General features: G+C 46.3%; 1 protein-coding gene across 5 annotated transcripts in view; it reads right to left on the bottom strand.

Moving 5' to 3' along the window:
- Window positions 1–17,113, bottom strand: part of ST3GAL6 (ST3 beta-galactoside alpha-2,3-sialyltransferase 6) — a 358,764-nt gene that overhangs the window by 144,416 nt on the left and 197,235 nt on the right. For 4 of the 5 annotated variants that reach the window (XM_063956263.1, XM_063956266.1, XM_063956265.1 and 1 more), the window contains exons 3-4: window positions 7,490–7,589; window positions 4,684–4,758 (exon numbers count right to left, since the gene is read on the bottom strand). In XM_063956263.1, coding sequence (XP_063812333.1) covers window positions 4,684–4,758; window positions 7,490–7,589 — 175 coding nt within the window. The remainder of the gene's footprint in view (window positions 1–4,683; window positions 4,759–7,489; window positions 7,590–17,113) is intronic. The other variant, XM_063956267.1, reaches the window with a different exon arrangement.

The raw sequence follows: 17,113 nt of genomic DNA, 5'->3' as shown, positions 1-17,113 counted from the left end.
CCAAATGCGGTGATAATGTTTTGCGGTTACGTCCTTCCTGGCTTTGACCAGAGTAGGGATGACTTTTTCTGGAATGCCTTTTTCCCTCAGGATCCGGCGTTCAACCGCCATGCCGTCAAACGCAGCCGCGGTAAGTCCTGGAACAGACAAGGCCCCTGCAGTAGCAGGTCCTTTCTTAGAGGTAGAGGCCACGGTTCGTCCGTGATGTCCACCTTTGGTTTTTCCCAACGGTTTACAATCAGGTGGAAGACTTCTGGGTGAAGTCCCCACTCTCCCGGGTGAAGGTCGTGTCTGCTGAGGAAGTCTGCTTCCCAGTTGTCCACTCCCGGAATGAATACTGCTGACAGTGCTATCACATGATTTTCCGCCCAGCGAAGAATCCTTGCAGCTTCTGCCATTGCCCTCCTGCTTCTCGTGCCGCCCTGTCTGTTTACGTGGGCGACTGACGTGATGTTGTCCGATTGGATCAACACCGCCTGACCCTGAAGCAGAGGTTTTGCTTGACTTAGGGCATTGTAAATGGCCCTTAGTTCCAGAATGTTTATATGAAGAGACGTTTCCAAGCTTGACCACAGGCCCTGGAAATTCCTTCCCTGTGTGACTGCTCCCCAGCCTCTCAGGCTGGCATCCGTGGTTACCAGGATCCAATCCTGAATGCCAAATCTGCGGCCCTCTAGTAGATGAGCACTCTGCAGCCACCACAGGAGAGACACCCTTGTCCTTGGCGACAGGGTTATCCGCTGATGCATCTGCAGATGCGATCCGGACCATTTGTCCAGTAGATCCCACTGAAATGTTCTTGCATGGAATCTTCCGAATGGAATCGCTTCGTAAGAAGCCACCATTTTCCCCAGGACCCTCGTGCACTGATGCACTGAGACCTGTCCTGGTTTTAGGAGGTTCCTGACTAGCTCGGATAACTCCCTGGCCTTCTCCTCCGGGAGAAACACCTTCTTCTGGACTGTGTCCAGAATCATTCCTAGGAACAGTAGACGTGTCGTTGGAATCAGCTGCGATTTTGGAATATTTAGAATCCACCCGTGCTGACGTAACACTACCTGAGATAGTGCTACTCCGACTTCTAACTGTTCCCTGGATCTTGCCCTTATCAGGAGATCGTCCAAGTAAGGGATAATTAAAATGCCTTTTCTTCGTAGAAGAATCATCATTTCGGCCATTACCTTGGTAAAGACCCGAGGTGCCGTGGACAATCCAAACGGCAGCGTCTGAAACTGATGACAGTTTTGTACTACAAACCTGAGGTACCCTTGGTGAGAAGGGTATATCGGGACGTGGAGATAAGCATCTTTGATGTCCAGAGACACCATATAGTCCCCTTCTTCCAGGTTTGCTATCACTGCTCTGAGTGACTCCATCTTGAATTTGAACCTTTTTATGTAAGTGTTCAAGGATTTCAGATTTAAAATTGGTCTCACCGAGCCGTCCGGCTTCGGTACCACAAACAGCGTGGAATAATACCCCTTTCCTTGTTGCAGGAGGGGTACCTTGATTATCACCTGCTGGGAATACAGCTTGTGAATGGCTTCCAAAACTGCCTCCCTGTCGGAGGGAGACTTTGGTAAAGCAGACTTCAGGAAACGACGAGGGGGAAACGCCTCGAATTCCAGTTTGTACCCCTGCGATACTACCTGTAGAATCCAGGGATCCACTTGCGAGTGAGCCCACTGCGCGTTGAAATTCTTGAGACGGGCCCCCACCATATCTGAGTCTGCTTGTAAAGCCCCAGCGTCATGCTGAAGACTTGGCAGAAGCAGGGTAGGGCTTCTGCTCCTGTGAAGCGGCTGCATGGTGCAGTCTTTTTCCTCTTCCTCTGCCCCGGGGCAGAAAGGAGTGGCCTTTTGCTCGCTTGTACTTATGGGAACGAAAGGACTGAGTTTGAAAAGACGGTGTCTTTTTCTGCTGATGTGGAGTGACCTGGGGTAAAAAGGTGGATTTTCCAGCCGTTGCCGTGGCCACCAGGTCCGATAGACCAGCCCCAAATAACTCCTCCCCTTTATACGGCAATACTTCCATGTGCCGTTTGGAATCCGCATCCCCTGACCACTGTCGCGTCCATAACGCTCTTCTGGCAGAGATGGACATAGCACTTACTCTTGATGCCAGGGTGCAAATATCCCTCTGTGCATCACGCATATATAGTAATGCATCCTTTAAATGTTCTATAGTTAACAAAATATTGTCCCTATCCAGGGTATCAATATTCTCGGTCAGGGACTCCGACCATGCGACTCCAGCACTGCACATCCAGGCTGAGGCGATTGCTGGTCGCAGTATAACACCAGTATGTGTGTATATACTTTTTAGGATATTTTCCAGCCTTCTATCAGCTGGTTCTTTTAGGGTAGCCGTATCAGGAGACGGTAACGCTACTTGTTTTGATAAACGTGTGAGCGCCTTATCTACCCTAGGGGGTGTTTCCCAACGCGCCCTAACCTCTGGCGGGAAAGGATATAATGCTAATAATTTTTTAGAAATTAGCTGTTTTTTATCGGGGGAAAACCCACGCTTTTTCACACACCTCATTTATTTCCTCTGACTCAGGAAAAAATATTGGTAGTTTTTTCTCACCCCACATAATACCCTTCTTTGTGGTACTTGTAGTGTCAGAAAGGTTCAATGCCTCTTTCATTGCCGTGATCATGTAACGTGTGGCCCTACTGGACATTACGTTTGTCTCGTCACCGTCGACACTAGACTCAGTATCTGTGTCAGGGTCTGTGTCGACCCACTGAGGTAACGGGCGTTTTAGCGCCCCTGACGGTGTCTGAGACGCCTGGACAGGCACTAATTGATTTGCCGGCTGTCTCATGTCGTCAACAGTTTTTTTTGCAAATTGCTGACATTATCACTTAATTGTTTAAATACAATCATCCAGTCAGGTGTCGACTCCCTAGGGGGTGACATCACCAACACAGGCAACTGCTCCGCCTCCACATAATTTTCCTCCTCATACATGTCGACACACGCGTACCGACACACAGCACACACACCGGGAATGCTCTGATAGAGGACAGGACCCCACTTAGCCCTTTGGAGAGACAGAGGGAGAGTCTGCCAGCACACACCCAGCGCTATATATATATATACAGGGATAACCTTATATAAGTGTTATTCCCTTATAGCTGCTGTTATTATCGTTATTTGCTGCCAAAAATGCCCCCCCTTCTCTTTTTTACCCTGATTCTGAAGCAGGACTGCAGGGGAGAGTCAGGGAGCCGTCCTTCCAGCGGAGCTGTGAGGGAAAATGGCGCTTGTGTGCTGAGGAGATAGGCTCCGCCCCTTCACGACGTCCTTATCTCCCGCTTTTTTGTGTAAAATGGCAGGGGATTAAAATACATCCATATAGCCCAGGAGCTATATGTGATGTATTCTGTTTTGCCACCTAAGGTATTCTGTTATATTGCGTCTCAGGGCGCTCCCCCCCCAGCGCCCTGCACCCTCAGTGACCGGAGTGTGAAGTGTGCTGAGAGCAATGGCGCACAGCTGCGGTGCTGTGCGCTACCTTAGTCTGAAGACAGGATGTCTTCTGCCGCCGATTTCACCGGACCTCTTCGTCTCTTCTGGCTCTGTAAGGGGGACGGCGGCGCGGCTCCGGTGACCCATCCAGGCTGAACCTGTGATCGTCCCTCTGGAGCTAGTGTCCAGTAGCCTAAGAAACCCGATCCACTCTGCACTCAGGTGAGTCCGTTTCTTCTCCCCTTAGTCCCACGATGCAGTGAGCCTGTTGCCAGCAGGACTCACTGAAAATAAAAAAACCTAACTAAACTTTTATTCTAAGCAGCTCAGGAGAGCCACCTAGATTGCACCCTTCTCGGCCGGGCACAAAAATCTAACTGAGGCTTGGAGGAGGGTCATAGGGGGAGGAGCCAGTGCACACCACCTGATCCTTAAGCTTTTATTTTGTGCCCTGTCTCCTGCGGAGCCGCTATTCCCCATGGTCCTTACGGAGTCCCAGCATCCACTAGGACGTCAGAGAAATTTAATTTCGCGTTAAAACAATTAAGAGCTAGATTCAACATAAAATACATGTTTTCATTAGATAAAAAGTGCTTCTTACCATTTTATCCATGCTGTACATACTGTGTTTTTCTTGGTTATGTCAGCATACAGTGTAATATTATATATATATTATATGCATAAACATACATACACACATAAGTATACATATATATATATATATATATACACACACACACACACACACACACAAGTATACATATATACACATATATATATATATATATATATTATATATGTTTACTGAATTATTCTTTGGAACATAAAAGATTTATCAAATGTTCCATTTGCATTATTATGAGATCATTTTTTAGAATAGTTAATGCTCAGGTATCATTATGCTCATTTATTTTATACGGACTTGAGCAGTTCGTTAACTTTATACAATGAGAGAATACATACATAAGTCAAGTCACAGAAAGAATAATTTAAGACATTTGGAAATGAGGTCACATAATAGAATGACTGATTAGACTGAAGACAACACATGAAATGAAATGTTTTTCTTTATATAGCTCTGTATGATGAAACTAATGTGCATGCGTAATTATTGCGTTAGTTATAGGTTACTTGATGTAAAGAATAAATGCCGATGTTTTTCTTGATTATAGGAGCACTTTGATGAAAGGGTCTCTTTTAATATACCTTAGTGCACTGTTGAGAGAGTCTGCAGTCGACGGTTTGAGTGTTGTGTAAGGCTCTTGTAGAGGCACAATGGACCTGTACATACAAGATTCCATATCAATAAGTCAAAGCACATGGAAAACCAGCAAAAAATTTTTTTTACAAATTTGTTCTGGGGGAAAAAAAAAAAAAAAGATCAGTTACGGCAAGGCTTCTAGGGATCACTGCTCTGCATTACTTCCAGCTGGCGCAGGAGTAAGGGGTCCTCACAGTGGCTGTCTGTTTCATGATCTTTCTGACAGATCATGTGATTTTTTACACGTGGTTACATGTGAGTCAGTGCACTCTCTGCCTTCATTTTCCTTGTTTCAATTACACAATACTGACATCAACAGAGTCTAATTTTAATAGCATGTCTCGCAGGCTTAGAGGATAGTTGGCTGAAAGTTCTACCATGAGGTAGCTGGAACTTAAAGTACATCAAGCACAAAGATAGGGACTAATGTTAAAAGCATACAAGGGTGGGCGAAAATGTGAAATACAAAATGTATTTTATAAGTTTTAGTTGCAAAATATTAAATATATATGTATAAAAATCTTTATTTTTTGCTGCCAACATAATAAATTCCCTATTTTCATTTTTGTTTTCTCTTTTCTTTTTTTATATGCCTCAGTCAAGAGAGATCTAATACTTGCTGACACCTATTGATAAGGTTGGCTGCCTTCCCATAAACTTTCATTATCTTTGGCTTGAAGAGACTTTACTGAAACCTGCTCTTGTGCAAAGAAAACTCAGCAAGTTTCAACAGACACTTAAGGGGGTTACACACGGAGAGATCCGTGCTTAAAATCTAAGCAATCTTGCTAGATTGCTTAGATTTTAAGCACGGATCTGCCGTGTGTATGCCCTCCAGCGATAGCGATGCGCGGCCCCGCGCATCGCTATCGCCGATGCTAGATTGAGCTGCATGCAGGCTCAGTCTAGCGGGTCGCTCACTTCACCGTTGTGTGAAGTGAGCGGCCCCCCCCGTCGGCTTTCCCCCTCGCTCAGCACATCGCGCTGTGCTGAGCGGGGTGAGAGATGTGTGCTGAGCGGTCTGTGCTAAGATCGTTCAGCACACATCTCTCCCGTGAGTACCCCCCTTTATTGGGGGTAATTCTGAGTTGATCACAGCAGGAACTTTGTTAGCAGTGGGGCAAAACCATGTGCACTGCAGGGGAGGCAGATATAACATGTGCAGAGAGAGTTAGATTTGGGTGTGGTGAGTTCAATCTGCAATCTAAATTGCAGTGTAAAAATAAAGCAACCAGTATTTACCCTGCACAGAAACAAAATAACCCACCCAAATCTAACTCTCTCTGCAAATGTTATATCTGCCCCCCCTGCAGTGCACATGGTTTTGCCCAACTGCTAAAAAATTTCCTGCTGCGATCAACTTGGAATTACCCCCATTGTCTGATCATATGCAAACCGCGGATCCTTTAATAGAACAAAGAATGGAAGACTTCCAGGACAAGCGGCCTTGTACAATGGGGATTTATACAACCAAACGGTTTTTGAACTGCATACACAAACCGGGCGCACGCTAGCAGCACATAGAAAGTAAACTGAACCGGGTTTTAACAGCCGTTATAATAGGCGTATTAATAGAAATAATACAGTTTCTCTTCGTTTTTGTGGAGTATATTTTTAAAATTGAGCATTACGGCCATGATATGCAGTTATTCTAAGGGGTTCACTACGATATGCCGGCGGCCAGGCTCCCGGCGACCAGCATACCGGCGCCGGGAGCCCGACCGCCGGCTTACCGACAGTGTGGCGAGCGCAAATGAGCCCCTTGCGGGCTCGCTGCGCTCGCCACGCTATTTTATTCTCCCTCCAGGGGGGTCGTGGACCCCCACGAGGGAGAATAAGTGTCGGTATGCCGGCTGTCGGGATCCTGGCGCCGGTATACTGTGCGCCGGGATCCCGTCAGTCGGCATACTGAAGACCACCCATTCTAAGCTGTGGGAAAAATCTAAGTCTTTATAGAAAGCCTTTGAAGCAATAACACAGCAAGAGGACAGTGCAGGCATTGTATTGCAGCTTATGCTTAAAGGGTCACATGACACTTTTGGGTCACTGTAACTGGAGTCGGCTTGCCCAACAAGTGCGCGCATACGTGGCCCCAAAGGTTTTTTTATTAGCAGCCCCATAGGGCGAGAGGATGTGCCGCTGCTGTTGTCTCCACAGTGTTATTAATGGCCCATTGTGCCGCACGAGGCTAATTGTACTGCCGCAAGTATTTGTGACTAGCTTGTGCATAAGTATAAGCATAGTATAAGATATTGTACTTGGGTCACGTGGATTGAGTGCAACATACAGCCGCAATCTAATTAAATTGCCCCCTTTGTGCTTTAGCAAAGTTTCCCTGATACATACCATCTGCTGGGACAAAAAAAGCAAGGCAATGGCTCAGGACTGAGAGTTGAAGGGTTTAACTGGAAAATCAAATAGGACAGTAAATGATATGGTCTGTCTGTGCTGTCATCAGGGCTCCCTCTGATACGGTTATTCTGCCTGACCCACCAGGTGTGCAATCAAATTATCCAATCAAGCTGTATACGTCGTCCATTAGCCTAATCAACCAGATCAGTCTACATGGAAGACGTATTCACTATTGATCTAGCAAAAGGTTGTTTTCCTTCTAAAGAGGCATGGAAGCTGCAAGAAGGCAGTGAGAAAAGAGAGGAGTGTTGGACAGTGTTTGAGCCAAGAATATCCAAAGATAACTAAACACTATTGATGTTACATGTACAGAAATATATACATACAGTTTGCACTTACGTAGAAATGGTTTTCTTTTGAACAAATATATGGAGCATGAAATGAAGTAAAGCCGCGAAAACTATTCCAACAAACAGGAACTTTCTCATGACTAAAATACCTAAAAAACAAAAACAAAAACACATGAATGAAAACTACAATTCTTTTATACCCCTTTCAGACTCACATAGCCGGGTCGCACCCGGAACGTGTACACAGGTGCTTCCCAGGTGCGACCGGCTTGAGACCCCTTTCAGACTTGTGGCCCGACACGGCATATTGCCGGGTTGGTGATGCCACTGCTGAAGCTGCCGGAGGCTGTGCTTGGAGATGATCATCTCCATGCACCGCCTCCTCCTATGTCATGAACGGGTGCCAGGTTGCCTTAACCCGGCATACCCGTTCACACTGCACGCATTCCGGGTCGATTCCGGCTTCAACCCAGGTCGAGACCTGGGATGAAATACCGGGATGCTCGTCCTGGGATATTGTTCCTGTACCCTTTCAAACTGAGCAAATTCCCGGGTTGATGCGCGTTCATGTGCAATATCCCGGGAAATATTTGTCAGTGTGAAAGGGGTATTAATTAGAAACAAATTGCATGTGTTGGATGATGGTTCGTATTAATTTCTGATAAAACTGTGCTTTTCTAAATTGCAATCTATGGCATGTGAAAAGGTGATAAACAGGCTGCGATCTACCCACAATTAAGTACATTTCTAAACACAGACTTCACAGTAGCCACAACACTAAATACAGGTGTGGTATAAAAGATAGACAGTGTCTAGTTAGACAGTCAATAGATAGACACCATATGTTAGACAGACATTGAGTCGACAGGGTCAAAAAGTTGACATGAAAATGGTCGACATAAAAAAAAAGGTAGACACTACGTTTTTTGCATTTTTGTGGATAGTTTGGTCATCTGGGACCCCCAATTGTAGAAAGGCATACGCTCGCCACGCTTCGGGCTCGGTGGCTCGCCACAAGGTTTATAACCAACTCTATGCCGACATGGATAGAGAAGGTATGAAATAGTCCAAAAACATGTTAAATAAAACAAAAACATTTGTCTATCTTTTTCATGTCGACCATTTTCATGTCGACCTTTTGACCCTGTCGACTTTTCGTACTGTCTACCTTTTTTATGTCAACCTTTTGACCCTGTCGACCTAATGTCTGTCTAACATATGGTGTCTATTGACTGTCTAACTAGACACTGTCTATCTATCAACCGGATACCCTAAACACAGGGCTAGAATTTTAGTGAACATTTATAACTATGTAGGTACTTTGCCCGTGGTTCCTGCTTAATTTACAATTATAATGGTACAAGTGTAAGAGTCCTATTCAGGTAATTATAGAAAAAATTTACCCTACACACAACCATCTTTTCTACAATGTAGTTTGTGAATTTGAGCATACATCCCTATGTAGCCTTCTGATTAACAGCTTAAATGGTCTTTTCAAATACCTATGCAGTCTTATTAGCTAAAGCATACACAGTCTTTCCTTCCCTAACCAGCCTTATGATTAGCTATAAGCATACACAGTCTTTCCTTCCCTAACCAACCTTATGATTAGCTATAAGCCTACACAGTCTTTCCTTCCCTAACCAGTCTTATGATTGGTTATAAGCATACACAGTCTTTCCTTCCCTAACCAGCCTTATGATTGGCTATAAGCATACACAGTCTTTCCTTCCCTAACCAGCCTTATGATTTGCTATAAGCATACACAGTCTTTCCTTCCCTAACCAGCCTTACGATTAGCTATAAGCATACACACTCTTTCCTTTCCTAACCAGCCTTATGATTGGCTATAAGCATATACACTCTTTCCTTTCCTTACCAGCCTTATGATTGGCTATAAGCATGTACACTCTTTCCTTCCCTAACAAGCATGATGATTGGCTATAAGCATACAAGGACATCTTTCCCTAAGCAGCATCATAACTGACTTTAAGAATATATGGTGTTTGCATTAAAAAAATAAGATTTTACTCACCGGTAAATCTATTTCTCGTAGTCCGTAGTGGATGCTGGGGACTCCGTAAGGACCATGGGGAATAGACGGCTCCGCAGGAGACTGGGCACATCTAAAGAAAGCTTTAGGACTATCTGGTGTGCACTGGCTCCTCCCCCTATGACCCTCCTCCAAGCCTCAGTTAGGACACTGTGCCCGGAAGAGCTGACACAATAAGGAAGGATTTTGAATCCCGGGTAAGACTCATACCAGCCACACCAATCACACCATATAACTCGTGATAGGAACCCCAGTTAACAGTATGATAACAATGGAACCTCTGAATAGATGGTTCGCAATAACAACCCGATTTGTGTAACAATAACTATTTACAAGTATTGCAGACAATCCGCACTTGGGATGGGCGCCCAGCATCCACTACGGACTACGAGAAATAGATTTACCGGTGAGTAAAATCTTATTTTCTCTGACGTCCTAGTGGATGCTGGGGACTCCGTAAGGAGCATGGGGATTATACCAAAGCTCCCAAACGGGCGGGAGAGTGCGGATTACTCTGCAGCACCGAATGAGAGAACTCCAGGTCCTCCTCAGCCAGGGTATCAAATTTATAAAATTTTGCTACAAATCCAGCGCGCTATAGTCTGCTTAGAAGCAGGAGCACCCAGCTTGTTGGGTGCATCTAGGATAAACAGCGAGTCAGTTTTCCTGACTCCAGCCGTCCTGGAAACATAATTTTTCAGGGCCCTGACTACGTCCAGTAACTTGGAATCCTCCAGGACCCTAGTAGCCGCAGGCACCAATAATAGGTTGGTACAAGTGAAAAACCTGAAAACCACCTTCTGGAGAAAGTGAGGACGAGTCCTCAACTCTGCCCTATCCCTATGGAAAGTCAGGTAAGGGCTTTTTTATGACAAAGCCGCCAATTCTGACACATGCCTGGCCGAAGCCAGAGCCAACACATGACCATTTTTCATGTGAGATATTTCAAATCCACGGTTTTAAGTGGCTCAAACCAATGTGATTCCAGGAACTCCAAAACCACATTGAGATCCCAAGGTGCCACTGGGGCACAAAGAAGGGGCTGAATATGCAGCACTCCCTTACAACGTCTGAACTTCAGGCTGACATCCTTCCTGGCTTTGATCAGGATAAGAATGACTACCTCTGGAATGCCTTTTTCACTCAGGATCCGGTGTTCAACCGCCATGCCGTCAACGCAGCCGCGGTAAGTCTTTGAACAGACAGGGCCCCTGCTGCAGCAGATCCTGTCTGAGTGGCAGAGGCCATGGGTCCTCTGAGATCATCTCTTGAAGTTCCGGGTACCAAGCCCTTCTTGGCCAATCCGAAATAATGAGTATAGTTCTTACTCCTCTTTTTCTTATTATCCTCAGTACCTTGGGTATGAGAGGGAGAGGAGGGAACACATAAACCGACTGGTATACCCGTGGTGTCCCTAGAGCGTCCACAGCGATCGCCTGAGGTTCCCTTGACCTGGCGCAATATCTTTTTTATTGAGGCGGGACGCCATCATGTCCACCTGTGGTCTTTCCCAACGGTTTACCAGCATTTGGAAGACTTCTGGATGAAGTTCCTATTCTCCCGGGTGGAGTCTGTTGCGGAAGTCTGCTTCCCAGTTGTCCACTCCCGGAATGAACACTGCTGCCAGTGCTACCACATGATTTTCCGCCCAACGGGGAATCCTTGTGGCTTCTGCCATTGCCCTCCTGCTTCTTGTGCCGCCCTGCCTGCTTACATGGGCGAGCGCCGTGATGTTGTCTGATTGGAACCGTACGGCTGGTGAAGCAGGGGCCTTGTTTTGCTTAGGGCCTTGTAAATGGCTCTTATCTCCAGAAAATTTATGTTAAGTGAAAACTCCTGTTTGGACCATAGTCCTTGGAATTTTATTCCCTGTGTGACTGCACCCCAGCCCCGAAGGCTGGCATCCGTGGTCACCAGGACCCAGTCCTGTATTCCGAATCTGCGGCCCTCTAGTAGATGAGCCCTCTGCAGCCACCACCGCAGCGACACCCTGGTTCTTGCCGACCGGGTTATCCGCTGCTGTATCTGGAGATGGGACCCGGACCATTTGTCCAACAGGTCCCACCGGAAAATCCTTGCGTGGAACTTTCCGAATGGAATTGCTTCGTACGAAGCTACCATTTTTTTCCAGGACTCGTGTGCATTGATGTACCGACACCTGTCCCGGTCTTAGGAGGTTTCTGACTAGAGATGACAACTCCTCGGCTTTTTCCAGTGGAAGAAACACTTTTTTCTGGTCTGTTTCCAGAATCATTCCCAGGAACAGAAGACGTGTCGTCGGGACCAGCTGTGACTTTGGAATTGAGAATCCAGTCCTGCTGTTGCAGCACTTCCCGAGAAAGTGCTACCCCCTTTACCAACTGTTCCTTGGACCTCGCCTTTATCAGGAGATCGTCCAAGTACGGGATAATTAAAACTCCCTTCTTGCGAAGGAATATCATCATTTCGGTCATTACCCTGGTAAACACCCTCGGTGCCGTGGATAATCCAAACGGCAGCGTCTGGAACTGATAGAGACAGTCCTGTACCACAACCTTGAGGTACTCCTGGTGAGGAGGGTAAATGGGGACATGCAGGTAAGTATCCTTGATGTCCAGAGAGACCCTGTAATCCCCCTCGTCCAGGTTCGCAATAATCGCCCTGAGCGATTCCATCTTGCACTTGAATCTTTTGTTATATGTGTTCAAGGATTTTTTATATTTAAGATGGGTCTCACCGAACCGTCCGGTTTCGGTACCACAAACATTGTGGAAAAGTAACCCTTTTCCTGTTGAAGGAGGGGTACCTTGATAATCACTTGCTGTGAATACAGTTTTTTGGATTGCCACCAACACTGCCTCCCTGGTAGAGGGAGTTGCCGGTAAGGCAGATTTTAGGAAACGGCAGGGGGGAGACGTCTCGAATTCCAGCCTGTACCTCTGAGATACTGTTTGAAGAACCCAGGGATCCACCTGTGAGAGAGCCCACTGTGCGCTGAAATTTCTGAGACGGGCCCCCACCGTACCCGGGTCCGCCTGAGCAGCCCCAGCGTCATGCTGTGGACTTACCGGACGCAGGGGAGGACTTCTGCTCCCGGGAACTAGCTGTGTGCTGCAGCTTTTTCCCTCTACCTTTTCCTCTTGGTAGAAAAGATGAGCCTCTAGCTCTCTACTTTTCTGGGGCCGAAGGGACTGTACCTGATAATACAGTGCTTACTTTTGCTGTGGGGTAGCTTGTGGCAAAAGTTTTGATTTCCCAGCCGTAGCTGTGGAAACGAGGTCTGAAAAACCATCCCCAAACAGTTCCACCCCCTTCTAGGGCAAACTTCCATGTGCCGTTTTAAATCGGCATCGCCCGACCATTGCCGAGTCCATAACCCCCGTCTGGCGGCAATGGTTTTACATAGCGCTTATTAGTGATGCCAGTCGGAAAATATCCCTCTGTGCATCACGCATGTATAAGACAGCGTCTTTTATATGCTCTATTTTCAGCAAAATATTGTCCCTATCTATAGTATAAATATTATCCGACAGGGAATCTGACCACGCAGCTGCCGCACTGCACATCCATGCCGAGGCAATAGCAGGTCTCAATATAATGCCCGTGTGTGTGTATATAGCTTTAAGGGTAGTTTTCTGCTTTCTATCAGCAGGTCCTTCAGGGCGGCCGTATCCGTGATGGTAGTGCCACCTTTTTTAATAAGCGTGTAACCGCTTTTTCTACCCTAGGGGTTATTTTCCAACGTGACCTATCCTCTGGCGGAAAAGGGTACGCTGTTTTAGAAATTATCAATTTCTTATCGGGGGAAGTCCACGCTTCCTCACACACCTCATATCAATTCCTCAGATGCAGGAAAACTACTGGTAGTTTTCTGTCACCAACATAATACCCTTTTTTGTGGTATCTGGGGTATTATCAGAAATGTGTAATACATTCTTCATTGCCTCAATCATGTAACGGGTGGCCCTATTGGAAGATACACTAGTCTCATTGTCGTCGACACTGGAGTCGGTATCCGTGTCAACATCTGTGTCTGCCATCTGAGGTAGCGGGCGTTTTAGAGCCCCTGATGACATGTGAGACGCTTGGACAGGCACAAGCTGAGCAGCCGGCTGTCCTATGTCGTCAAACCTTTTATGTAAGGAGTTGACACTGTCACGTAATTCCTTCCATAAGTCCATCCACACCGGTGTCGACCCCGCAGGGGGGTGACATCCCATTCACAGGCATTTGCTCCGCCTCCACATCATTATCCTCATCATACATGTCGACACAGCAGTACCGACACACAGCACACACACAGGGAATGCTCTGACAGAGGACAGGACCCCACAAAGCCCTTTGGGGAGACAGAGGGAGAGTATGCCAGCACACACCAGAGCGCTATATATCACAGGGATATCACCTATAGAGAGTGTTTTCCCTTATAGCTGCATAATATATATATACTGCGCCTAATTTGTGCCCCCCCCCCCCCCTCTCTTTTTAACCCTTTTCTGTAGTGCAGGACTGTAGGGGAGAGCCAGGGAGCGATCCTTCCAGCAGAGCTGTGAGGGAAAATGGCGCCAGTGTGCTGAGGGAGATGGCTCCGCCCCTTTTTCGGCGGGCTTTCTCCCGCTATTTTATCGTTTCTGGCAGGGGTTAATATACACCTATATAGCCTCTGGGGCTATATATGGTGTTAGTTTTGCCAGCCAAGGTGTTATTATTGCTGCTCAGGGCGCCCCCCCCCCAGCGCCCTGCACCCATCAGTGACCGCAGTGTGTGGTGTGCATGAGGAGCAATGGCGCACAGCTGCAGTGCTGTGCGCTACCTTGGAGAAGACAGAAGTCTTCAGCCGCCGATTTTCCGGACCACCTTCTTGTTTCTGGCTCTGTAAGGGGGACGGCGGCGCGGCTCCGGGAACGGACGACGAGGTCAGGTCCTGTGCTCGATCCCTCTGGAGCTAATGGTGTCCAGTAGCCTAAGAAGCCCAAGCTACCACCACTTAGGTAGGTTCGCTTCTTCTCCCCTTAGTCCCTCGTTGCAGTGAGCCTGTTGCCAGCAGGTCTCACTGAAAATAAAAAACCTAAACTATACTTTCTTCTAGGAGCTCAGGAGAGCCCCTAGTGTGCATCCAGCTCAGCCGGGCACAGAAATCTAACTGAGGCTTGGAGGAGGGTCATAGGGGGAGGAGCCAGTGCACACCAGATAGTCCTAAAGCTTTCTTTAGATGTGCCCAGTCTCCTGCGGAGCCGTCTATTCCCCATGGTCCTTACGGAGTCCCCAGCATCCACTAGGACGTCAGAGAAAATGGATTCCCAAAAATCACTTCTGCTTCATTGGTATATATTAATATACATCAAACAAACCAATGAAACCAACTGGCACGAATATCCAAGTTGTAGGGCGGATGTTTCAAGCAGTAAAAAGAAGTTGCCAATAGCAACCAGAGCTTACCTATCATTTTATAAAATGTACTTGACAAATGCTAGTCTAATGTAAATTGGTTGCTACGGGCAACTTCTCATCTTCTCCACTCTTTAAACTGCTCGCCCTGTGATCCACACAAATAGTGGGTGTTATTCAGATGTAGTTGCTATTTCAGTATATTTATGCAGTTGAGCGATTATCGGTGGAGCAGCAATGAACATGCCGCAAGAGAATTGCCATGAAATGCGGATATGCTTGCAGTGAGTATTTATATGCAAGAGATTGACAGGTTTCGGCCATTTTGTGGGAGGTGCCCCTGGGTCACGCAGCCGGCCAATGGTGTTGCAGGTAATCCACTGCTGCTGCTCGAATCACTACTGCAAGGAGGAGATGTGACGTTTCCTGCAGCATTAATATATGAGTGCTATGCTATCACTGCTGCTTCCTTATAAGCAGCAGTGACAGCTACTCCAACCACATCTACATCAGGCTCATTAACAACCACTTAAAATTGAGAATCGGAGCGTTTATCTGAAGTCAAAAGAGATCTGTGGAGTGTGTAACCAATGTAGACCCAGGGGTCAGATAAGGCAAACTAAGAGGGGAATTCAATTGAGGGCGAATAGATTCGCCTGGCTGAATGTGTGTGTCAGCCGCCGCGCTTTATGGGAGCAGGACCATGCTCAAAAGTGTTTGCTACTCCATAAGGTAACGAGCACTTCTAAACAAAGCAGGGTGCGATTCAGGCTGCTGATGCCGCCGTTTAAAAGCCACGCCAATAGCAATTTGCTCTCAATTGAATTCGCCCTGTAGGTGAGTTAGCTACCCAGACAGGGATAATTTTATTATGTTGTTTGCATAAGAGGCAATCATTGTTTAACAGACTGTGTCATGTTAATTTACACAGTTGTAAATGAATGCAGGAAAATACACTGCCATATGAAGCTGTGGCATCCGATTGCACCTTTAAAAAAAAAGGACAGTGGCCTGTTAGCCAGTCTTTCCACAGTGTCACATTTCTATAATCCTACTTGGTTTTAAACACAAACAGGTACAGTATATACATTATCTAGACAGTTGTAGGCTACCACCAGACTGCAGCTGTAGATAGCGGACATAGGCCCTCATTCCGAGTTGATCGTTAGTTGCCGTTGTTCGCAGCACAGCGATCAGGCTAAAAATCGGCACTTCTGCGCATGCGCATGGTGCGCACTGCGCACGCCCGACGTACTTTCACAAAAGCCGATGCAGTTTTACACATGCTCTCGCGACGCTTTCAGTCGCACTGCTGGCCGCAGAGTGATTGACAGGAAGTGGGTGTTTCTGGGTGGTAACTGTCCATTTTCGGGGAGTGTGTGAAAAAATGCAGGCGTGCCAGATAAAAATGCAGGAGTGGCTGGAAAAACGTAGGCATGGCTGGCCGAACGCAGGGTGCGTTTGTGACGTCAAAACAGGAACTAAATAGTCTGAAGTGATCGCAAGCTAGGAGTAGGTCTCGGCACTGATTAGGGTGGTCGGAATTATAACAAAAAAAACCCATTTATATAGCTGAAGCAAATGCACAAGTTTTGTAGCTAGTCGGAAAAGGGGATTTATACCCCTCCAAAAATAGTGTACACATAAAAGGAATGGGTTTAGAATAAAAATAACTGAAAAGGAACAATATAAATTACCAACTTTACAATTCTATGTAAAAACAGATGTACATAAAGTTAGATTAAAAAATAATATGAAAATGATATGCACAATTCTGAGCAAAACATTTTCAACACACTGCTCCATAAAGGTAGTTGTCAATTCACAAGTCCTAGGGACCAATAACGCATCTGCAACAATCCGCAGTCAATGAAGGATTGTTTAGTTCTATATAAACAATTAAATAAGGGCATCAGAAGTTCAGAAGTAAGGGTGAACTCCCATGCCTTGTCAATTAGACTCCACAATCTGGTATAACAGCAGTTGCAATATAACTACTCTGCTGGGAAAGAAACTTCCAGTGACACATATAACAACACATATAACATAGGAAGAGTTCCATTATGAGACGGCAGACACAATCTGCAAACTCTCAAGGGGTTCAGTATTTTTGACAGACATGAGAAAGTCGACAGTGACCTTTTCAATTATTTGTAACCCTTATGTCGACTAATATCTTGACAATGTCGAAATTTCTAAATTCTCTTCATGTCAACATTTTCCAGGTGTTCACATTTATTATGACGACATTCT

Source organism: Pseudophryne corroboree, chromosome 2 (assembly GCF_028390025.1).
Source record: "Pseudophryne corroboree isolate aPseCor3 chromosome 2, aPseCor3.hap2, whole genome shotgun sequence".
Lineage (NCBI taxonomy): Eukaryota > Metazoa > Chordata > Amphibia > Anura > Myobatrachidae > Pseudophryne > Pseudophryne corroboree.
The sequence above is the reverse complement of the archived record's forward strand: the minus strand, read 5'-3'. Positions and strand labels throughout refer to the sequence as shown.